At 41.9% G+C, this 24,542-nt stretch overlaps 1 protein-coding gene across 1 annotated transcript in view; it reads left to right on the top strand.

Annotated features, from left to right (window-relative positions):
- Positions 1 to 24,542, top strand: part of LOC114557383 (IgGFc-binding protein) — a 34,423-nt gene that overhangs the window by 8,572 nt on the left and 1,309 nt on the right. The window contains exons 10-33 of the mRNA XM_028580813.1: positions 180 to 300; positions 396 to 728; positions 1,827 to 1,998; positions 2,610 to 2,707; positions 3,190 to 3,320; positions 4,041 to 4,210; positions 6,211 to 6,425; positions 6,553 to 6,747; positions 8,661 to 8,849; positions 9,388 to 9,800; positions 10,146 to 10,264; positions 10,762 to 10,958; positions 13,124 to 13,262; positions 13,515 to 13,697; positions 14,372 to 14,514; positions 15,372 to 15,718; positions 16,315 to 16,538; positions 17,210 to 17,351; positions 19,253 to 19,589; positions 20,597 to 20,713; positions 20,838 to 20,945; positions 21,082 to 21,277; positions 21,507 to 21,770; positions 22,991 to 23,133. Of these exons, the coding sequence (XP_028436614.1) occupies positions 180 to 300; positions 396 to 728; positions 1,827 to 1,998; positions 2,610 to 2,707; positions 3,190 to 3,320; positions 4,041 to 4,210; positions 6,211 to 6,425; positions 6,553 to 6,747; positions 8,661 to 8,849; positions 9,388 to 9,800; positions 10,146 to 10,264; positions 10,762 to 10,958; positions 13,124 to 13,262; positions 13,515 to 13,697; positions 14,372 to 14,514; positions 15,372 to 15,718; positions 16,315 to 16,538; positions 17,210 to 17,351; positions 19,253 to 19,589; positions 20,597 to 20,713; positions 20,838 to 20,945; positions 21,082 to 21,277; positions 21,507 to 21,770; positions 22,991 to 23,133 (4,696 nt within the window). The remainder of the gene's footprint in view (positions 1 to 179; positions 301 to 395; positions 729 to 1,826; positions 1,999 to 2,609; positions 2,708 to 3,189; positions 3,321 to 4,040; positions 4,211 to 6,210; positions 6,426 to 6,552; positions 6,748 to 8,660; positions 8,850 to 9,387; positions 9,801 to 10,145; positions 10,265 to 10,761; positions 10,959 to 13,123; positions 13,263 to 13,514; positions 13,698 to 14,371; positions 14,515 to 15,371; positions 15,719 to 16,314; positions 16,539 to 17,209; positions 17,352 to 19,252; positions 19,590 to 20,596; positions 20,714 to 20,837; positions 20,946 to 21,081; positions 21,278 to 21,506; positions 21,771 to 22,990; positions 23,134 to 24,542) is intronic.

Raw genomic sequence — 24,542 nt, 5'->3', positions numbered from 1 at the left:
CCTGATATCAACAATAGAAACCACCGCATCACAAATATACCTAAAATATTTGTGGACAACAACAGCAGCACTCTGGCTAACCCGCAAAAGACAAGAACACTGTGTACATTTGATGTACTGTACATTCAATCGTGTGTGTGTGTGTTTGTGTGTGTGTGTGTGTGTGTGTGTGTTTTCAGATGTGTTCCTCAGTCTAGCTGTGGATGTAGGTATCAGGGCAGATATTACCCAGCAGACACCACTTTCTGGGGCGATAACACCTGCACCACCAGATGTAAATGCCTTAATGGGCAAGCCAAGGTTGGTGTGTGTGTGTGTGTGTGTGTGTGTGTGTGTGTGTGTGTGTGTGTGTGTGTGTGTGATCTGATATTCTGTTCTGTTCCCTTCTGGTGTAGTGCACATCGGTGACCTGTAAGAAGAACGAGCTCTGTGCTTTGAAGGGGGGCGTTAGGGACTGCTACCCAACATCCTATGCAACATGCCAGGGCAGTGGAGACCCCCACTACCAAAGCTTTGACAAATGGCGGTTTGATTTCCAGGGCACTTGTACCTATGTCCTGTCTGAACTCACCAAGGGATCAAACCAGGACCTGGAACCGTTCCAAGTGCTGGTCCAAAATGAGAACAGAGGGAGTAACAAGGCTGTGGCCTACACCAAGTCCGTCTCTCTTACTGTATTCGGTAACATCACTGTCAGCATGAGTCGTGCCAGCGTGGGGAAAATACTGGTAAGATTAGTCTGTCCTCTAGAGTATTTACCCCCAGTCCTGCTCACCAAGGCTCCATGTTTCACTCTGTAGTTAGTTACAGCACACCAATGCTGCAGGGACAGCCCGTTGTCAAACACAAGTCTTAATATAACTTGTATACAGTTTGAGTGATCAGTACTTTGTGGAATGACAAAGTAATGGACATAGCATCCGTGACGTCACTCATTGGTCATTTTGAAGCCATACAGGCGTCGCCATTTTGGGTTTTTGAAACAGGATGTGACGATTTGTGACATGTGGGTGGAGCTGGGGAGGATGACGCGGCCAAGCCAGTGTTGTTTATGGTGGCAATGACCCTGCGCTAAGCTAAACGCTCAAGGGGGAAAGTTGCCGACTTGCAACCCATCTGAAGCAAGTTATCCAGTGGAGTTTTACCTGCGGGTACTGCCGCTCCGCCATTCATCTGCATGTAAGGCAGTCCAAAAAATCGGCAAACTTTCCCTTAAGTTACCAACTAACGCTAGTGGTAGCTAGCTAGCTTGGTTGGCAGAACACTGAACAAGACATTTTTAGGCGACAAAAATGTTACAGTTAACTTTGCCGAAGTGAAAACACATCAGTCAAAGTTTGAGATGAAAACACGGACAACACACAAAAACTAGGTCTATTTTAATGTCCACAGTGTTAGCATGGTTAGCATTGCTAAGCCTTTGTCCTAAAGCATCCCCTGCTTTATCCTCTATTTTAAAATAAATGGGACCATCATTTACTAGATGAACATCATGCTGTATTGAAGAAGACTTGAAACTAGAGATTGAGACCATAAACGCATTATGAAAATGTTTACTGAGGTAATAAAGAGAGAAGTAGGCTCATTTTCTCATAGACTTCTATAGAAACAGACTTATTTTTGGAGCCAGTGGAGTCTCCCCCTGCTGGAAGTTAGAGAGAATGCAGCTTTAAGGAGCTTCAGCTTTGGCTTCACTTCTCAAGCCCAAAAGCTTTGTCCATTATTGTTACATTTTATAGTAATGACTGAATGTGATGTTACAGAGGTAAGGTGTGATATATCTGCATTCTGCAGCTGCTATACTGATTCTGTACCACACCCCCCAGGTAAACAGCCAATCAGTGAACCTGCCTTACTCCACGGAAGACGGAAAGCTTTCCTTGTTCCGGCGTGGCTTCTTTGGCATTGTGACGACATCTTTTGGTTTGACGCTCAGCTTCAACTGGAACGGCTACGTCAGCTTGACACTGCCCAGTTCATTCTCTTCTGCTACAGCTGGTAAGGCTGCCTACAATAATAGTGCTGCAACGATTAGTCTGCTAATCAAGTAGTCGCTCAATGGAAAATAATTGCCAACTATTTTGATAATCAACTAATCGCAGAAAATGCTGTTTTCTGCCTCTCAAATATGGAGATTTCCTGCTCTTTTCTGTTTGATATCATATTAATCTGAATTACTTTGGGTTTGGGACAAAACAAGACATTTTAAGACATCCCTTGGACTTTGAGAAACTAAGATGGACATTTTTCACTATTTTCTGACATTGTAAAGACCAGATGATTAATCAAGAAATTGATAATGAAATGAATGGTTAGTTGCAGCCTAACTCAACAATGTGTAAGAATTCAACATATGACAGCAAAATAAATAAATAAAGCAAGCGAACATGTAAGGTAATGTCATTGCTGTCTAACCGAGTTTTCCAAAAAAGATGTTGGGCTACTCCTTTAACAGTGGGCTTATGTTTTACAGAGATTCAGAGCATCACAAACTCGCCATCTGTCGATGATTGAATTTATTTTCATTCTTCCAAATAGTTGTAGGAATGCAACTGAAGAGTTTATCTTACATGTGACTGCTGTGCTTGTTGCTTGTTTCTCTTTATCAGGCTTGTGTGGAAACTACAATGGCAAACCTGGTGATGACTTAATGAAACCGGATGGCACCCAGGCTAAAAACATTAATGACTTTGGACACAGCTGGAAGGTGTGTATCAGTTGAGACTGGGGGTCTTTTGGGGCCTACCAAGAAGGACCCATGAGTATCTTACACAAACCCTAAAAACACACAAGTGAAAACACCATTAAGTCGAATACTAGAAGCACAAAGCAGCTGTACATATTAAGTCTATTGCAGAACCCCACTCTAGATGACGCCATCTGGATGCTCTAATTGTTCTTTCTGTCTACAGTGGCCACAGAGAGATTCATTTATTCAATATTCATTTGGTAGTGATGGGGGAATCGACATGAGCTGATCAGCTGATGCTAATATAGGCAATAGCTTTTAAAGATAGACTTTTTTAGTACCAAATTCCCTGTTTTGTGCATCAACACATTGTGTTTGCTCTCCAAGCTGCAGGAGGAGTACAGCGACATGAAGAGGGAACTAGAAAGGCTGTAGCTTTAAAATATACTGCATACTCTGCATATGTTGACAGTTTTGCTTTTGAATGTCATTGAACGCAGGCAGGAGGCCAAGCTGGCTGCACGAGTGACTGTCCTGATGGTAAATGTCCTGAGTGTGAGCCTGCACTGCTACTGCGTTACCAACAGCAGCGCTACTGTGGCATCGTCGCTGACAAGCTTGGACCCTTTCGGTACGTCCTCCTGGGCCACGTTCAGCCCCTATAAAAAGTTTTTTTTTAAACTGAAACGGGGGTGCATTGAACACACACAACACTGTTGTGTGCGCAAGCGTAGTTTCGCTTTACCAGACCTTCCTCCACAGCGCCGCGGAAGAGGGTCTGGCTAGTCCACACAGCATTACGGGATGGGAGAAAAACGTGCTCTGGTTTATTGGCATTTCTTTAAAGGTCCCATGGCATGAAAATTTCACTTTATGAGGTTTTTTAACATTAATATGCGTTCTGTATTGGTTTTGTATTGGTATCAGTTTTTGTTTCTGTTCATCAAAAGTTACATAGTCTGACTTGAGGGGAAAGTGTGTCTTCAGCCTGTATGTATGTCTAATACTAATGAACCGAGGAAGGATCAATGTTAATGAGCATCTACTGTATCTCATCTTTCTCTATTAAAAGGAAAATTGACTGCAGATATAAAAAAAAGAGAGATTAATCAGATCAGGCGCTTAATATTCAACATTACGGCCGGAGGATGTCTATCATTTCAATAACACTTCATTAATGTACCTCCTCATGGGTTAGTAAAGAAATATGTATTTATGCTTAGTAAGAAATAATCAACCAACAACTAGATGTGGTGAGATTTATAAATGATCAATCCCAGTGAAGGGTTGTTAAACATGTACAGTTGATGTGTCTGAGCCCTCACTCTGACTGTCTTTTCTTTCTTTACAGACAGTGTCACAGTAAACTGGACCACACCCCCTTCCTCACAGACTGCGTTTTTGATTTGTGCATGTACCAAGGCCACGCCTCGGCCCTGTGCAACAGCCTATCGGCTTTCAGCACCTCTTGTCAACAGGCCAGAGCTACAGTGGAGAGTTGGAGAACCGAACAGTTTTGTCGTAAGACACGCACGCACACACTCTTTTTCCTAAACACACACAATTCTCTACCTAAGACACAAAAATCTAACAGGAAGTGACTTGCTTTCCTTTTCCGAACACAACCAATCAAATTGGTACACTTATTCGCACACACACACACTCACATGTGCAGACACTAAATCCTTAACTGAACACTAACCAACCACTGCTTTAGTATAGGCTAATAAATAGGTCAAAGGTCAGATTACCTGTTTTGGACAATGGATGCCAACAAGAGACAATGAGCAAGGGGAGTAGGAGGGAGAGGCAGGGGATAACAACGAGGACAAGTTACAGTTTTTTCCAACTGCTTACACACGTTTTCAAAACTATGTCTCCTTTATTCAAAACTCTACACACAATTCCTAAAACTGCACACACAAAATGCAAAATGCCTCACATCTCCTTCAAAATGAAACACTGCATTCAAAATACCATAAACACATCTCAAAACGAAGCATTTGCATCAAATGGCAAACACTTTTTTCATAATAGTAAATTTTTGGATATACCATGTACACACTGTTGTTCTAAATCTAAAGCTCTTTTGTCTTTCATAGGTTTATATCTACATTTACAATGTTCTAGAGAGAAAGTAAATCTGCTGAAAGTGGTTGAAAGTGCACCTGTAAAAAACAATGTAATGTTACAGTAAAACAGAAAATATTTATTGGGCAAAACATCACGTTATTAAGAGTAGCTCAGTGTTGTATACAGTAGCATGAAACAAGAACACAAAAGTATAAACATATGTAAACCAAAGATATAATTTTTAGAATAAAGAATGTGTGTGTGTGTGTGTGTGTGTGTGTGTGTGTGTGTGTGTGTGTGTGTGTTGTGAGTGTTTGTGCATGATTGTGGGGCGGGGCGGGGGGTGTGTGTGGGGGGGGACAGAATTGTATGCACTTTGTGCAAAACAAAGTCTGATTGATTTGTAATGCTGAAATAGTCATTAGATAGTTGCATGAAGTATGGATGCCACTATAAAGCTACTCAAGATGGGCTTTTCTCCCTGATCTCATCAGAGATGGCTCTCCTTCTTACTCTTCTTCCCTCCTCCTCCTCCTTGTTGTTATCCCCTGTCTCTTCCTCCTACTCCTCTTACTCTCTGACCTTTGACCTATGTATAGGCCTATACTAAAGCAGTGATTGGTTAGTGTTCAGTTATGACATAATGTGTTTGCAAATGTGAGAAGTGTGTGTGTGCCCTGGTAAATAAGTATAGCATTTTGATTGGTTGTGTTTAGAAATGGATAGCAAGTTACTTCCTGTTAGATTTGTGTGTCTTAGGTAGAGAATTGTGTGTAATGTTTTGAAAGAAGTGTTTTATGCAATTGAAAACTGAGTGAAAGGCTGAGAAATAGCTTATGGTTTTGGAGTTTTGCTGTGTATTTTTGCACTTTGAGTGAGAGGTTTCAAAAATCGTGTGACATGAAAAGATTTTGTGTGTAAGCAGTTGGAAAAAACTGTAAAGGAGGAAGACTTGGAAGAAGAGGAGGAGGACGAAGGCAAAGAAGAGAAGGAAGGAGAGCCATCACTGATGAGATCAGGGCCACACTTACTGATCACTGGAGATTACTTTCACTCTAAAACATTGTATGGAAATGTAGATATAAGCTTATGAAAGACAAAAGAGCTTTAGATTTAGAACAACAGTGTGTACATGGTATATCCAAAAATGTACTATTATTGAAGAAGTGTTTGCCATTTGATCCAAATGCTTCACTTTGAGAGGTGTTTATGGCATTTTGAATGCAGTGTTTCATTTTGAAAGAGATTTGAGGCATTTAGCGTTTTGGGTGTGCAGTTTTGGGAATTGTGTTTAGAATTTTGAAAAAAGGCGACACAGTTTTGAAAACCGATGTAAGCAGTTGTAACAAACCAAAATGTTTGGACCATGAAAGACTGTTTGTCAGGAACATAATCACTCTGTACTGTATTGTATTTTGATTGACTTCCCATGTGTGTCCCTGTGCCAGCTCCGTCATGTGTTGCCAACAGTCGCTATGATCAGTGTGCCCCCCCCTGCCAGCCCACCTGCAGTGGTCTGGCCCGCCCTGAGGGCTGTGACGAGAGCGCGCCCTGCACAGAAGGCTGTGTGTGTGACGATGGATTCATGCTGAGTGATGACAAGTGTGTCCCTCTGGCAGAGTGTGGCTGTCGGTACGAAGGACAGTATTATCAAACTGGACAGGTGGGCTACGACAGCAGCAATGATATCAAACTCCACCTTTACTACAACTAATACCTCTGCTAAAACAACTTCTTTAATAATATTGCTACTTCTTATGCCACTTCTATTACTACTCCTCTTTCCTCAGGTGTTCTATCCAGGACAGTCATGTAACAATCGCTGTGTATGTTCAGAAGGTGGAGTAGTACAGTGTGATCCTAAATTCCGCTGTTCAGCCAATGAGAAATGTGTTGTGAAAGGAGGTTCCGCCTCCTGTTCCCCCAGCGGTAAAGCTTCCTGCTCTGTGAGTGGAGTCCGAACAGTCCGGTCATTTGATGGACAGGTAAAGGCTTTTTTTTTTCTGAATAAAGCAAGAGTAAGCATATTATGCAGAACTACATCTCTAAATCAATAGATGATGCATTATTATATATTGTAATTATCTATTTAAATAATGACATTGTGGATTCGTGGATATTTTAACTTAAAGGTGCAGTAGGTAAGACTTATAAAACTAACTTTCTGTGATATTTGCTGAAACTGACCCTATGTTCGAGTAGAAATACATGAAGCAGGTAATAAAAATAAATAAATATGGCTCCTCTGATACCACTTACAGCCACCTACAGTGTGATTTGCAAAAATCCACAGCTCCCTGTTCAGATGCACCAATCAGGGCAAGGGGGGGTGTCTAACTGTGTGTCAATCACTGCTTATGCACACACATTCATTCTCCTTTGTGGGGGGAAGGGCTTAGGAGACCATTTTGGGCTTTAGCAGAAAGGGGGGAGGGACTGAGAAGTTGTCGATGTATACATTTTTTGGCTAAGTCCTGGATCTTTGCAATCCTACCTACAGCACCTTTAAGGAAATGTTTATTGCCAGTCCATGTTGTTTTCTCCAGCATTACAGTTTGTCAGAAATGTAATGACGATCCTTTTCATCTATGCAATGTTTTAAATGTTCTCGCTGGGAAGTGCTGAAACATTTCCAAATCTAACTGTGATGAATCATATTTTACAAGAAAAGCATACCACTTCCCATTAAAACACATTCTGGAATGTTTGGGTAACACTTCACAATAAGGTACACAAAATGGTGAGTAGTCACCAGGAAACAAATGAGGACCTTCTAATCCAATGTTATAGATCAGATAATGATATGTTATTGAAGAGTTGATTGAGAAACCATTGAGGATAGAATCAGGAACGACTTGATAATTGACGAATCATTAATATGTGATTCCCTAATAATTCCTAATTGAGGACTATTTAAGAGATAATGATCAGTTACTAGACAACTAGTCTATATACTCGACGTTCCACTTTCAGGATTGTTCAGGTGCCGCTGGAAATTCCGTCGAATATCCCTCATTTATATATCCGTCACCTTCCTCTTTCTTTGTGTTGGCGTTCTAAACTCCGGTGGATTTATGAGGACTACGGTTAACTGCTCCTCAGATCTCCTCTAACTGGCAACGACTCAATGATAACTAATTACTTAAACGTGAGTTACTTTTTTTTGTTTTTTTTACTCTAAGTAAAGTGATACATATTACTAAGTAATTATCAAGTTGTTCCTGGTTTGTTTCTCACACTTTTTCCAATTAACAAATCCTTAACTAATCATTAGCTAGTCTATGAAATGTGATTAGGAGTTACTCATTAACTAATGGTTCACTAGCAGTTAGTTCCTCATGTGTTCCCTGGTAACTACTCAAGATTTAGTGTACCTTATTGTAAAGTGTAGACAGATAGATCATCCGGGCCAATGTACATATATCGCTATTGGATTATATGTCAACCAAGTGGCAACCACCACATCTGGAGGCTGAAGCCAATGCTAAAGTGGCATTTTTACATTCATTGGCGTATCAAAAGACAATGTGACAGTGTGAAATGTTCCGCTGGTAGGGATGAATGTGCGGCTCCCCTCGGCTTTACAGAGCTTCATAGAGTTTCAGCTTGTTGTTTAACTGTTTGACCCACAACTTTACTGTTCTGGTTCACTCTCAGCGCTCCCATGGTGGTGTTTGCAGCCGCAGCAGGGCATGCAGCTGCTTTTACAGAAAAAGAGGGAAAAAGCCTCTGTACTCTACCCGCTCAGCAGCAAACAGCAGGCAGACAACCGTTAGAGACTAGCTGGTGAATATAGGGGGACATTTAGTCATTAATTAAGTGTTTTGTGCCTAAGACAATCCGAGTGGCAGTCTGACATAATATTAAATATTTTCTTACCTCTCCACCTTTCCTCCAGGCATATCCTCTGTGGGGAAACTGTCTGTTCTTGTTGGCAGCAGTGGAGGGGAAGGCAGGAGGGATGGCAGCCTTCTCTGTCTATGTACAACAGAAGACCAATAAGGATGGCTCCGTCTCCCGCAGTGTGGAGCTCCAGATTTACAACATAGAAATCACTATGGAGACCGGGGTTGTATGGGAAGTCAAGGTATGACTGAGAGTTTGCATTGGCCAGGTGTTAGGTTTATTCCCACAGAGGATGATCATTGTTTGCAAAAGAACACAAGTAAAACCACTGTCCACATGTGTCTAGTCTGAACACTCAACCTCATCTGGAAACATTATGAACATACTGTACTGTTGTGGCCTCAATGAACAACATTTCCGTCTTTTAAATGTTAAAGGGCCCATATTATGCTCATTTTCAGTTTATTCTTGTATTTTTGGGTTTCTACTAGAACATGTTTACATCCTTTAATGTTAAAAAAACCACATTATTTTTCTCATACTGTCTGTCTGAATATACCTGTATTTACCCTCTGTCTGAAATGCTCTGTTTTAGCGCCTGTCTCTTTAAGACCCCCTCTCCTAAAAAAGCCCAGTCTGCTCTGATTGGTCAGCGTTTCCAAGTCTTCAGCATCTATCCAGTCCAGCTATCCAGTGAATATAATACATCCATGAGTGGGACAGAGCTAATACGGTACCAGCACATCTGATCAAATACTTTGTACTCCTCTATTTCTCAGGTTAATCAGGTCAGAGTCTCCCTTCCTGTGTCACTAGCTGACGGAAAAGTGCGAGTGAATCAAAATGGCATCCACATCATCATTGAGACTGACTTTGACCTGAAGATGACCTATGACAGTGTGGCGGGCGTGCTCTTACAAGTCCCATCCACCTACCACAGCTCACCACGCGGTCTCTGTGGCAACTATAACGGCGACCTGTCTGATGACCCGACATCAGCTGCAGTTTGGCTGGTAAAGAAAGAAAACGTTGTATGCGAGGCGAGCTGTGGTGCCACTTCCTGCCCGGAGCCAGATCAACAGAAGGTCCCGGAAGCCAAAAAGGACTGTGACATCATCAAAGCCCAGCAGGGCCCACTTGCAGGTTGCCACTCAACAGTGCCCCCAACTCCCGACTACGAGGCTTGTGTCAGGCAAGGATCTTTACCTCTAATGTCCATTATATACATATTTCATATATCAAATGGAGTCCGGTGGGTTAGGTGTTGGTGATTTCGGGGCTGTTTCATGTTAAACAAAAAGGATCTTACTCTTTAACAAAAAGGTCGATCTCTGAAGGGATCATTATCCATAATGTTGTCAGACACTTAGAATAATAATCTGAGCCTGTCAGCGGCAAAAACAGCACTTTTAATGGAAGGACATTAAAGGTGCGCATTTGCACTACATTACAACTATTTTACATTTGTCACTTAAACACCAATGCATGGGGAAAAAACTAATTAGATGAAAGTTTTTTTTTTCTTCTTTTTTTTTAGGGAGATGTCCACAGGCAAAGGAAGCGTGGACATCCTTTGTCGTCACATCCAGAATTATGTTACCGCCTGTCAACTAGCCGGCACAACGATAAGCAAATGGAGGAACGACACCTTCTGTCGTAAGTCTGATCTGATTCGCTGATGCTCATTGGAGCTGAGTGGTTGTTTGGATGGGTTCGTTCTCCCATACCATTAACTGTGGTGGTCCTGAGTTCAACACAAAATACTTTAACAAAACAGAAATAATACCACAAAAATATCTTTATAAAATGCAACATTTGAGAGTTTTGTGATTTGTTTTCTTCTTTTTTTATAATTTGTTTTCTGTTTTGTTGTTGTTGTTGTTGTTTTGCTTATCATATTAATTGCATTTATCCAATCTACTAATGCCACATGAATGATTAAATGTGCCAAAATTAAAACCAGCAACTTAAAAAAAAACAAAATCAGAACTGAAATCCTCACCAACCTGCTGAGTATTGATAGCCTGACGTCGTCATACTCAGATTCTAGTCAGAATATGAACTTCCCGACCTCAAATGTTGTGTGTGGGGGCTAAGTTCAGCTGGCATCCAGGCTAGACTACTGACCCTCCGGGCCTTGTTTGTCCCTACAGCTGCGCGATGTCCCGCAGGAAGCCACTATGAGCTGTGCTCCTCCGCCTGTTCCTCCACCTGCTCCTCCCTGCAGAGGTCCGATCCCTGCCCGCTGTGCCAGGAGGGCTGCCAGTGTGACGGCAGCCTCATGGCTGACGGAGGCCGCTGCGTCCCGGTGGAGCAATGTGGCTGCGTGGTGGGGGGGAAATATTACAGGGTAACTATCTTCATCGTCATCCACATCAGCTTCGTCATCAGAATGCTTGTTCGGTACAGGATGATAGTTTACAAATATTGATTGAAATTTATCTCGAAACATGTAAAAGAAAACAGATAGGGTCATACAGAAAATATTATTACACAAAATGGAAAGCATATTGAGATACATGAACGACAATGGATGGATGGATCACTTTGACGTGTCTAAAAACGGAGTGGTACACACATATGTAATCCTGGCCCTTCTCCTTAGATGGTTAGTTTGTTCGTTCGTTCGTTCGTTCGTTCGTTCGTTCGTTCGTTCGTTCGTTCGTTCGCCACAATGGAAACTAAGAAAGAATAAATATCTAAATAGTAAATAGACAAAACAGAAACAAACACAGAAACATACAAATCTCTAGTCTGTTGTTACTCCTGACCAACAGGACTGTAATTGACCAACATAGGTGTGGGCAAATTATTTGAGTTATTAAGTTTAATATTTCAAATGAAATATTCTATATGGGATGAAGACTCAATGAGAGGCTATCCTTGAATTGCAACGGCTCTCCAATATAACTGTGTGTTTGGTTGGTTCAGCTGAATGAAAACAGTAAAAACAATAATACCTAATATTTAACAAGCTAATATCATATCAGAAACCAGGGGCATTACTGTAATGTGATGTGTTAATGGAAATTAAGTGGCAAAGCTTAAGATCTTCTATGTCAGGGGTGTCAAACTCATTTTCATTAAGGGCCACACTGGAAAAAGAGAATCACACCAAGGGCCAGACATGTAGAGTTTATTGACGTGCTTTTGGTACTGCATGTCATTTTTTTTAACATTTTGGTAGTTTTTTTCCTAATTTTTGTTGTTTTTGTTCTGACGTTTTTGTGGCTTTCTCAGACATTTGTCACCTTTTTGTATTTTTGTTGACATGAAGCCCTACAAAAGAGTTCCTTAGCCATCATAGAATTTAGCAAATCAAGCAAAAACAATGATACATTTTTTTTAACAACAACCTATTTTACAGCCTGAATATGAAAACTGCTTCTTCTGGGGAAATTTTTGAGTTGGAAAATCTGTCAAATTCTGCTTTGAATGTCAGGTAATTGCAGTTTAAAAAACACTTTCCTGTGTTTTTGGTTTGGCGCACAACTAGGCAGGCCAAAATTATTGTGAACCCAAATTGATATACGGGCCAGATCTAAATCTGCAATGGGCCGGATTTGGCCCGCGGGCCTTGAGTTTGACACTTGTTTCTATGTTAACCCTCCGAGGTCCAAGGGCAATTGTTCATTTCTTTTAAATTCACCTTTTAGTATATTTGCATATAACTGGACCCCCGTGTGTTTCAGATCAAAATGTTCAGAACAACCTCAGCTTTCTGCAAAGTGAGGCCTACATTTGTTCCAAAGCAATGTGTAAAGAGATATTTAAGCTATAAAAATAATTGTTGGCATGATTTTAAAAATCACGTTTTAATGTTAAACATAGTGAAGCACAGTGAATCCTTAGGATGAACTGGATCTGTGTATGGCTACCTTAGTGACTACCTTGCCAGACCCTCCTCCAAAGCGCGCTGGAGGAGGGTCTGGCTAGTCCACAACGTGCTCTGGTTTATTGGCAGTTCTTTAAACCAATCACAATCGTCTTGGGGATGTGCTAAGTACCGGAGAAAAGCCACGGTGCTAAAAAATAGCCATGAGAAGGAACGTGTGTATGTTTAAAAGTAGTTTTAGTCGTGCGACAGAAAACTCAGATTGGACAGATAGTCTAGCTAGCTGTCTGGATTTACCCTGCAGAGATCTGAGGAGCAGGTAACGATAGTCCTCAGAAATCCACCAGAGTTTAGAACGCCAACACAAAGGAAGCCCAAGTAAACGGATATTTGGCCTGAATGAGTGAAATCCGGCGGATTTTCCGGCGGCAATGGAGCAATCCCGGAAGTGGAACGTCAAGGATATAGACTAGGGACTACCTTACCTATAGGCCAGTAAGCATGAATGTAATTTTTTTTCATAAAGAGGCTGATTTATATTTGCTAATAATATGTTGAATTCATGTTAAGACATTTACATTTTTGAAAAAACTTAACAATAATTTGATGCAAGTAATGCAGTAACTCTGAGGACCCCCTGTTGAAGATCTCTGTTCTAATGCATGCGTGACTCTTTTCAGTCGGCTACGTCAGTGATGCGGGGCGACTGTACAGAGCGCTGCGTCTGCCAGTCTGGACAGTTCAGCTGCAACTCCACCAGGTGCCAGAAGGGCGAGGAATGTCGCAACCGCAATGGAACCGTTGGCTGCTACTCCACAGGTCAAACACTGGCTGGGACTGGGAATCCATCAGTTTTTAACTATTAAATTAATCGGCAACTATTTTCATTATTGATTAATCGGTTTTAGTCATTTATTAGGAAAAAAATAAGTAAAACTTCTGATTGCATCTTGTTTAATGTGAATATGTTGTAGTTTTGTCACTCCTCTGTGACAGTAAACTGAAAATGTTTGAGTTGTTTATTGTCACGTGTATGTTCAATATTTGTGTGTGTGTGTGTGTGTGTTCCAGACCCCTGTGCTGAGGTCCATTGCAGGGTAAAGGAGCACTGCAATGTGTCACAAGGCCAAGGAGTGTGTGTTCCTGATTCCAAGGCCACATGCTGGGCTACAGGTGACCCCCACTACAGAACGTTTGACGGCTGGGACTACTCATTCCAGGGAACCTGCACCTACGTCCTGGTCAACACCACAGGTTTGCGCCTATCTAACAGAGAGAGATACATATAGCAAGTTATATCAATTTTCCACAGAACTCACCAGAGTGACGTGGACACTGTTTCTGGAAAGAAATGATGCTGCATGCATGCACATTTCAACGTTTACACTTTTTGTTAATCAATAAGCAGTAGCTCACTCCATAGGGGACTTGGGTTGGGAACCGGAGGGTTGCTGGTTCAAGTCCCAGTACGGACCAAAATACAGAGTGTGGATTGGTAGCTGGAGAGATGCCAGTTCACCTTCTGGGCACTGCCAGGTGCTCTTGAGAAAGGCACTGTACCCCCCCTAACTGCTCAGGGTGCTGGTCCAGCACTGGCAGCCCACTCACTCTGACATCTCTCCATTTGTGCATGAATAGGTCCCGAGTCTGTGTGTATTTCAGGCCTGTGTGTAGTGATTTCTAACAAACAGAGTGTAAACAGTATAAATTATTAAATTGATTGGTGATTGGTCTAAGAAACCTTGATGTTAGAAGTGAAGTTGCAGTGGTCATTATTTGGTATAGATGTGTTCACTGGAAACGGGAATTACACTTTGCAATCAAACCTGAGCTGCAGGACATACAAACCGCACACAGTTTGTTCACTAAAGACTGTAGGACACATACACACATGCAGTTGTTGAAAGGTTCTATGCTGCCTTCCTCAGGGCTTGATCCGTCCCTGCCGAAAGTTACTGTGACCAGCAAGAATGAGCTCCGTGGGAACGATGTAGGCTCCTTTGTGCGTTCCCTCACTGTGGAGATATTGGGCCACCGTATATTCATCCCGACTGACAGAGGCGTCGTATTGGTGGGTCTTACTCCAGAACATAGAATGCTGTCACCCACAAAAAAGAACTTTGGATACGTTTGGAATATTCTGCCAGTCTTGGGACACTTAAAAATAAATGGCAATAAAAATGTATTGTAACTAATGATAGATAACTACTTTGGTTTTCTTCACATTGTGTAAGTGTCCCAAGTATCTGGTGCCACCAGAGGTTCCGCCGGATGTCCCTCATTTTTGGCCAAATGTCCCTCACTTTCCTTTGTCTTTGTGTTGGCGTTCTAAACTCCGGTGGATTTCTGAGGACTATGGTTAACTGCTCCTCAGATCTCTGCAGGGTAAATCCAGACAGCTAGCTAGACTATCTGTCCAATCTGAGTTTTCTGTTGCGCGACTAAAACAACTTCTGAACGTACACGTTCTGTTCCACCAAAACAAGTTCCTTCCCAAGGCTATTTTGTAGAGTCAACATTGCTCTGTCCAGGGCTTAACACCACCCAAGACGATTGTGATTGGTTTAAAAAAATGCCAATAAACAAGAGCACGTTTTTCTCCCATCTCGGAATGCTGTGTGGACTAGCCAGACCTTCCTCCGCAGCGCTGTGGAGGAAGGTCTGGCTATGCGAGATTATTTTGTGGGTGACAACAGCGCTAAATAATCACCATACAATAAACATTTGATTTCACTACCATTTCCATTTCATTCTCAATTTAATTTAAAGGGGCTTTACAGTATTGGCATGGAAGTTTCAATAACAATGTTGCCAAAGCATCAAAATACAATTTGCCCAAATATTTGGACAGAACTCAATAAACAGTAATCTGAACATTTAAGATTGATTTATGTTCTGGATATATCCTCTCTCTCCCTCTGTCTCTAGGTGGACGGGATTAAGACAAAGCTTCCTGTCCTTCTTGAAGCAGGCAGCATCTCCATAACACAAGCTGGAATTAAATGCATAATCCAAAGTGATTTTGGCGTTATGGTCACTTTTGATTGGTCCACACAAATCATGGTGTCCATCAGCAGCAGTTACTATGGTAATGTCGGTGGGCTCTGTGGCAACTACAACGGCATCAAGGAGGACGAGCTGGCAGCCGCCGGAGGCAGCACAGCTGTGAATGTGACTCAGTGGGCGGGGCTGTGGAGCATCGAGGACTACGACCCATTCTGCTACCATTACTGCGACGGCAAGTGTCCTCAGTGCTCCGACAAGGACCGCATAAGGTAATGCTGACTTTTGAAGCGACTGAAATAACCAGATTTGTTTTTCTATAGATAGGTTCAGATAAGTTTATCTGATTTTAAAACTTGCACGATTAACGATTGTATAATAAACTGAGAGTATATGGCAAAAATGTATCACTTAAGGGGAGAGACGACAAGTAAGTTACAACACAGCTGTGGATTCACAAACAGCATCTAAGTTTCCCTGGCATCAGACATTTAAGTCAGAGTTGGTCCACCAAGATCTCATCTGAAAATGAACCATGATCTGTTCTCTCCCTCAAGCTTTTATCCACTCCTTATCCATTTTCACAACCTTCAAACAATGCACCTCTATGCCATAAACTATTTTTATGACTTAAGCTTAACTTTCTGTGCATCAGAGTTCAACCGGAGTACTTTTAACCACTTCCTCAAAATATACATTTAGGTGTTTCTTTTTTTCACACTTTGGTTTGGTCCGACCGACCGACCACTGCCGTCCCCAGAGCCCTGCTGCTAGCACGGCTGGGAAAAACTCAACTGATGCCCAATTATCATATGTATTTTCATTTGAGAAAGCTGATGTGTATCTTTTCTCCCCTGCTCGTCCTCAGGTACACCGGTCCACAGTACTGTGGGATTATGAGCGATACAAACGGACCTTTCTCTGGCTGTCATGGTAGAGTGCCGGTACAAAAGCCTGTTTCCTACTGTCTGTATGATGTCTGCACTAATGAAGGGCGGAAAGAAGTGCTGTGTGAGGCCCTGAGCAACTACCTGGCAAAGTGCCAGGATGCTGGAGCATCAGTGTTGCCATGGAGACAATTGGTCAACTGCTGTAAGTTACAGATGTATTGCATTTATATAGAACTCAACAGTGTGGTTCTGAAAGCGAGTTCCAATTCCTTTTCTCCATAAAGGATTTTTATGATGTGTAAACCATCCAAGATAGACTGACCACGAGCTAAAAGATTGTAAAACAAAGGTTTATGCTTCTGTAGAAGCCATAAGTCCGTATAAAATCAACCTTGTTTTAAAAAACACGTTTTATCCACAATGTCATGGAAAAGACACGTTGCTGTTATGCTTAGCATTGTCAGCTATTATCAAAGAAGTAATTTCCTGTATTTAATAGTTTAATTTACTAGAAATATAGACACTTTATGATCAATTTCTATGAAGACTGTCTTATTTTTACACTTGTCCAGCTGATCTTTGCAGTGCAGTTACCCTCTGCCCGGTGTCCCCAGTTTCATAGATTTTGGTGAAAGCGTAGTGTTGGAGCATCCGCTCCATATACGTTATGATAGCCGGCCTGTAAGTTTTAACTTGTGCATACAATAAACTTATTAAAAGGAAATTAACAATAAACAATAGAGCTAAGTACTGCAACTGTCAAGAACATAAATATAGAATAGAAATATTTCAATAAAACATGTATTAAAGACACTTTAACATACCATCTCTAATCTAATCCTAATCTCCTCCTGGCCCTTGTTGTTCGTCCAGCTGTTGTATGTCCCGCCCACAGCCAGTACAACTTGTGCGGCTCCGCCTGTCCACCCAGCTGTGGACGCCAGCCAGAGGTGTGCCCTAAGGTCTGTGTGGAGGGCTGTTTCTGTGACCCGGGATATGTGCTCAGTGGAAAAGAGTGAGTACATTGTTTCTACCCAGTCATTAAAGGTGATTTTAGGGCGCCCGGGTAGCTCAGTTGGTAGAGTATGCCGCCCACAGAGGAGCGCCTTCTCTATGAGGCTCCAACAGCTTTGATGTTGCACGGACCGCTACAAGAAGTCATTCCTACCACAGGCAGTCAAACTTTTCAACACTTCATCACTGAGTGTTAGATAACGCACACACATACACATCACAAGACTTTTTTTTTTATTCCCAACTTGTATATACGTACAAGTATTTTTTATCTTCATTTTTTAAATATGTTTTCTTGTATTCTATCCTATTTATTATTTCATGTATATTCTGTATGTGTGCTGTATGTCTGATATTTTGCTGCTGTAGCACTGACATTTCCCATTTTGGGATCAATAAAATTCTATCTATCTATCTATCTATCTATCTATCTATCTATCTATTGTGACGTCATGAGAGGCTACACAGCTGTCAGCGGGGTGGCTCAAGTAGTGCAAGGAGACGAGGTTCACATAATAACAAGGAATTTATTAAAGTTCTTGGAAGTCAATGAAAACATAACAGAATGCAGACATCTTGTTGCTCTTTAAGGGCCAACACTTCAGGGATGTCTCTTCGGCATCTTGAAATCATAATTCTCTCCCTCAGGAAAATAAACAGTTTTTTCTCAGCCTTACGGTAGTCCAGGCTGCAGCTAGTGGCCAAGCCAGCAGTAAGTCCTTCCAAATGTCTCTCACGTATTTCCACAGGTGAACACTTCCAACGGGGAGTCCTTTCCACAGATAAGTCTCTCCAACTCTTTATATTCCTCATGGCAATAGTAGCATAGCGCTCTCGTCCTCCTGGGAGCCCAGCTTGGAGACCGTGTCTCCCCACCACTCACAGACCTCTCTGTGTGTCTATCCCTTAAAAACCTTTCAGTTCATCAGCTCCTGATTTGTCACAGCTGTGTGGGAACATTGGCCACAGAGGGGTGGAGTTCCCGATTATACCAGCGGATGGAGCCATAGCTGTCTGTGCTTGCAGCCATCTCAGGGGGATGTAACGTCCGTCTAGGACACAGCCTCTCGTGACGTCACACTATCTAATGTAGATGTGTATATACAGGGTGTGAATCTGACCTACTGCAATTTCCTGCATGTCTTCCCCACTCTCTCCGCTTTCATATCTAAGCTGTCCCAGTGTTAAAAGGCGGAATTGCCCCCCAAAGAATTATCTTTAAAAGGTTATTTTATTTATATTACAAATGTCTTCCTTATATATCTCCTCCCTGCACTCAGCTAAACATCATTTTGTCCTAGTTTTCTTGGCAACCAATTTATAGTCTCACATGGCCCAGCTCTATCTCCACAGCGCTGTAGAGTAAGGTCTGGCTACACCACAGATGCATTCTGGCATAGGACAAAAAAAACGGTCTAAGTTGTTTGCATTTCTTTAAACCAACCAATGCCAATCGGGGCGCCTGGGTAGCTTACCTGGTTGAGCGTGCACCCCCCATGTACAAAGGCTTAGTCCTTATGGCAGCATTACCTTTCCTGTCTTTAGCCATCCTGTCTAATAAGGCCTAAAATGCCAAAAAACACAGCGACGGTGGCTCTGCTAAATAGTCTCATGAAGGAACCTCCCAAAATGTCCTGAGAGTTTCTGCCTGAGGTTTCTGCCTGTTAAAAGAAAGGGTTCTCTCCAAATGCATGGAGGAATCGTTGGGTCTCTGTAAATGATAGAGTGTGGTCTAGACCTACCCTACCTGTAAAGTGTCCTGAGATAACCCCTGTTGGGATTTAACACTATAAATAAAAGTGAATTGAGTTGAAGTAATGGAGCTGCAGGGACATGAAACATCTTAAGGCTAACAGCTGCTACATGACTTTTTATTTGGCCGTCTTTGTTGGTTTTTGTCAGGTGTGTTATTAAGGAGAAGGGCTGTGGCTGTAACCACAACGGCCGCTACTACCTGCCCGGCGACGTGTTCTGGGCAGACTCGCTGTGTAACGAGAAATGTGCGTGTGATGCAGCGACACAGAAGGTGCAGTGTAAGCGCACCGCCTGTCGAACCGGAGAGAAGTGCAGCGTTGTGGACGGAGTCCAGGGCTGTTACCCAGTCAGCTTTAAGTCTTGCACTGCGCACGGAGATCCCCACTTTCAGTCCTTCGATGGACGCAAGTTTGACTTCCAGGGCAACTGTGTCTACAAGCTGGCCAGTGTGTGTGGCGATACGACGGGTCTGACGCACTTTCAGGTGAGTGAGGGGAGAACATGCATGTTCTTGGTGGGGGTGGGGGGGGGAATTCAATTCAATTTTATTTATATTATCAAATCATAACAAGAGTTATCTCGAGACACTTTACAAATAGAGTAGGTCTAGACAACACTCTATAATTTACAAAGCCCCAACAATTCCAACAATTAATTGGGGATTGTTGGGTCTCTGTAAATTATAGAGTGTGGTCTAGATGTAGTCTGTCTGTAAAGTGTCCTGACATAACTTGTTAGGATTTGACACTATAAATAATAATTGGATTCAACAACACTAAACATGCCCAGTTACAGCAAGCTTAGATTTCAGAGTCCATTAAAATCAACCAAGAAACATGAGATTTATTATTCACTGACACACACAGGTTCGGTTTTATGACCAAGACGTATTAAATATAAAATGTATGAGTTCAGTTCAGTTTAGAGAGCTTTATTGTGCCTCAAGGGGGAAATTTGATCAAAACAATTAATATCCCAATAAAAAAAGCATAAACCATCGCAGCAGCGCACAACCAACAAATGGATTAAGAGCAATTTCATCAAATGAACAGTGTCAAATTAAATTCTGAAAAAACAAGGAGTGATTTCTAAGTGTCAATCATTATGAAGGCCTAAGTGACACAAATAAAAACGGTGCGCTCAAGAGTTGTGCAAGTTAGTAGTTTTAATTGCACAAGGAACAAAAGGAAACGCTTAAATGAGATGTTGCTAATAATACTTTTGTACTTTTAAGTGAAATTTGACATGCCTTGCTTTTACTTGCAATGGAGTATTCTTACATGGTGTAATTTCTGCGTTAAGTAAAAGGCTTGAATATTTGTTATCTTTCATTGCTGTCACACCTGCTCAAGCTCACATCCCTGACCCCAACTGGAAGACAGTCCTGTCTTGTACCTGTGCATCTATGTCAAAAGAACAAGTAACTAGTCTTATTAATCCTAATAAAATGTCTCTCTTTCCCTCCTCTGCTCCTGTTGTGCTGAATTGCAGGTGAACCTGGAGAATAACAACCGTGGCAACAAAAGAGTGTCATACGCCAAAGTGGTGACTGTTAAAGTCTACGGCAACACATACACACTCTCAGTGGACTACCCAGGCAGAGTACTGGTGAGACACGACATCGACTCCCAACGATTGGGTCCCGAAAACAAACGCTGATAATCGATCCACAGCATGGGAAGCAGAAGTGCAAAACCAACCCATAACCGTGTGGGGTTTTTTTTCTCTGCAGGTGAACGGGCTTGAAAACTCCCTTCCATTCTCCAATTCATCCAATCAAACACTGGTCCAGGTTTATCGTCAGCACAGACTGGCTGTCATTGAGACAACATTTCTAAAGGTATTTGCACACGCACACACACACACACACACACTTTTATTAACGCACATCTGTTGGTCCAGTGTCGGTTTCAGTACTACTATTTCTCAGCCTGAACTGTTATCTAACTTCTCTTTTACTTCCCTCGTTGTTTAAGGTCTCCTTTGACTTTGCGAGTGCAGTGAGGGTGGAGGTGGCCACCAGTTACCACAGTGTAGCCTGCGGCCTTTGTGGAAACATGAATAATGACCCTGCTGATGACCTGATGTTGCCCAATGGGAAGCTGGCTTCCAACGCCAATGAGTTTGGAGTGAGCCAATGGCTGGCCGACGTGGAGGGCTGCTCCCATGAGTGTAAGCAGCTCGAGCAGTATTCTTCATCTTCACTACTGTGCTGTGCATCTTTAGTCCCTTTCAGACATGCATATCATATGATGGAAAACAATTTGGATTCAGTATAAGGTTTAAAGAACATTCTGCAAAGATAAAACCGTCTTAATCACAATTATTTGATCTTTTTTATTATAATTGTCTATAATTGACTAATATTGTCTTTATAACGTACAATGCCTTTATGCTGCAGGTAAAGACTGTGCTCCGCCGCTCCCCCCTGACTTTAAACCACCCAGCTACACATCCGTCTGTGATATCATAACGGCGAAGGACGGCCCCCTGGCCAACTGCGTGGGCCGAGTAGATTCCCAGCAGTACCGGGACGACTGTATCTATGACATGGTGCTTAATGAGGGCAAACAGGACGCAGCCTGTGACATCATTAGTGCCTATGTGGAAGAGTGTCAGAGAAAAGGAGGCTGTGTGAAGTCATGGAGGACCAGGCGCCTCTGCTGTAAGTACTCTGGGACGTTACAGATCACATGACGCCTGCCAATGGACGTTACAGCATTACAAGCATGGGTCAATACTAAAGCCACGTGTCCAAAATGCTTCACACCGTCTGCATTACCAACATGCATCTTGGCCAAACGGTTAACCTCACTCAGACCACTTCATACATGTCACAAAATCAGCTCGGTGGACCAAAACACTCGCAACACCTCAGAAAGCAAACATCATCACTCAGAACACACTGGCCTAAATACACTTAACAGGGAGCGGTTAGGAATTTAGGAAAAGAAGAAAGCTACGGTTCAGTTTAAGAAATGTGACACACAGGTTGGATGTAGGAAAAGAAGAGCCGGTTGGGTTTAGGAAAAGAAGAACTGGTTGGGTTTAGGAAAAGAAAAAACAGTTGGGTTTAGGAAAAGAAGAACTGGTTGGACTTAGGAAAAGAAGAACTGGTTGGATTTAGGAAAAGAAGAACCGGTTGGGTTTAGGAAAAGAAGAACGGGGTTGGGTTAGGGAAAAGAAGAACGGGGTTGGGTTAGGGAAAAGAAGAACGGGGGTTGGATTTAGGAAAAGAAGAACTGGTTGGGTTTGGGAAAAGAAGAACTGGTTGGGTTTAGGAAAAGAAGAACGGGGTTGGGTTAAAGAAAAGAAGAACTGGTTGGGTTTAGGAAAAGAAGAACGGGGCTGGGTTTAGGAAAAGAAGAACTGGTTGGGTTTAGGAAAAGAAGAACTGGTTGGGTTTGGGAAAAGAAGAACCGGTTGGGTTCGGGAAAAGAAGAACAGGGTTGGGTTTAGGAAAAGAAGAACCGGTTGGGTTTAGGAAAAGAAGAACCGGTTGGGTTCGGGAAAAGAAGAACGGGGTTAGGTTTAGGAAAAGAAGAACCGGTTGGGTTCGGGAAAAGAAGAACAGGGTTGGGTTTAGGAAAAGAAGAACCGGTTCGGTTCGGGAAAAGAAGAACGGGGTTAGGTTTAGGAAAAGAAGAACCAGATGGGTTTGGGAAAAGAACGCGACGGTTGGGTTTAGGAAACGTGACAAGCAAGTCAATGGAGGTCAAACGGCGTTGATAACACGCCAAAAATGGCATACGAATTGACGTGTCATACATACGCCACTTCATGAGATCAGTCTGCTATATCTGTGCATAGTCATTTCCACTTTCCAACGTCGGCAGGGTTATCTACGTAATTGTAATTGTGTGTGTGTGTGTGTGTCTCTCTCAGGGATGCAGTGTGCAGCCAACAGTTTGTACAGTGTCACAGCTCCTGGCTGTCCAATCAGCTGCACCTCTCCGTCTCCCCCCGCTGAGTGTGTGATCCCCCCCAGCGAGGGCTGTGTGTGTAACCCTGGTTACCTCCTGAGTCAGGTAATCCTCCCCACTCTTTAAACTAACGTGACTTTGTTGTTCTTCTTACTCTCTCTCTTTTCATTTAGATCGGAGTCAAAAAGACCTGAGTGGGACATCTTTTCTTCTCATTTTGCAATACCCATACTGTTTCTATGGGTGACATTTTAATAATAATTAAGTAAATACATCCTGAAATAAATGACTCAATAAATATAAAATATATCAATGTGTGTAAATGTCAATATAGTTCAATAAATAGGTTTTTGGTTTAAAAAGGACATTTTTAAATGACTACTTATTTATTTCAGTGGTCTTTATGTCATAAGTCCACATTGATTTATATCAGGGGACTTAAATAAATGTGGCATTATGAAATAAATTTCAGTCATTTAAACATCTTAAAAAAACTACATTGACTCATTTATATATATTTATTTATATATTTGTTGCCTCGTTCATTTATTTCAGGATGTATTTCATATGCATCTTTATATATATATATATATATATATATATATATATATATAAATAATATCGAAAATGGTATTGTATATGGTTCTGAACATGTTCACACTTGGAATTATCATGTATTGTAATTAGTACCGTTTTTCTGTGTGTGAATCTTACTTAGAGAGACTGTAGTTAAACGCTGAGGTTATGAGTGCACATTGTGACATTGTCCTGACTGATCTGATTGAAAAAAAAATTATAAGTTCCAGCATCTTAAAATTTCCAGATCTTGTATATTTAAAACCTTAAATACTTTTTTGAGTTGTGAACAATGGCCTTCCTGTCTGCATTCGTCGTCTTCTTTCATTAAGACAAGGTAATTATAACTTAAGACAGTTCTCTATCTTTGAAACAGGTAAAGTGAGGACTAATGTAAAATATAGATGTGTTTCATTTTTGGGGGTTTAAGGAAAATTCCGGCACAAAATGAACCTAGGGGTTAATAACATACGTGTACCTAGTTTGACCGTTCTCCGGGACATGTTTTCATGCTAATCGAATGTGACCAGTTTTAGCGCAAACCGCTTATAACACTAGTAGTCGGCACGGATAAAGTAAAAAGAAATCTCTATTTCTATACCACTAAAAAGGCTCAAAATAGCACCACACTTCTACGGTAGCAGAATGAGGGTCCCTACATTTAAACCGAAGCATTGAGAACTTTGTAAGTGTACAGACAGTTTATTAAAAAGATAGTTTAGAAAGACAGTAGCCTACTGTTTACGTATATATAGGCGGGCGCCATCTTGGGAAAACAGTCACGACCAGTCGAACGACGAACGCCATGCAACCAGTAACAAGTAACAGATCTAGAGAACGGTCATTTTGCCCTGGATTTGTTCTTTAAATCAGGGGTCTTCAACGTTTTTTTAAACCAAGCACCCCTTAACTGAAAGAGAGACGGAGCAGGGACCCCC

This window comes from Perca flavescens, chromosome 6 (genome assembly GCF_004354835.1).
Source record: "Perca flavescens isolate YP-PL-M2 chromosome 6, PFLA_1.0, whole genome shotgun sequence".
In the NCBI taxonomy this organism is placed as follows: domain Eukaryota; kingdom Metazoa; phylum Chordata; class Actinopteri; order Perciformes; family Percidae; genus Perca; species Perca flavescens.
The sequence above is the reverse complement of the archived record's forward strand: the minus strand, read 5'-3'. Positions and strand labels throughout refer to the sequence as shown.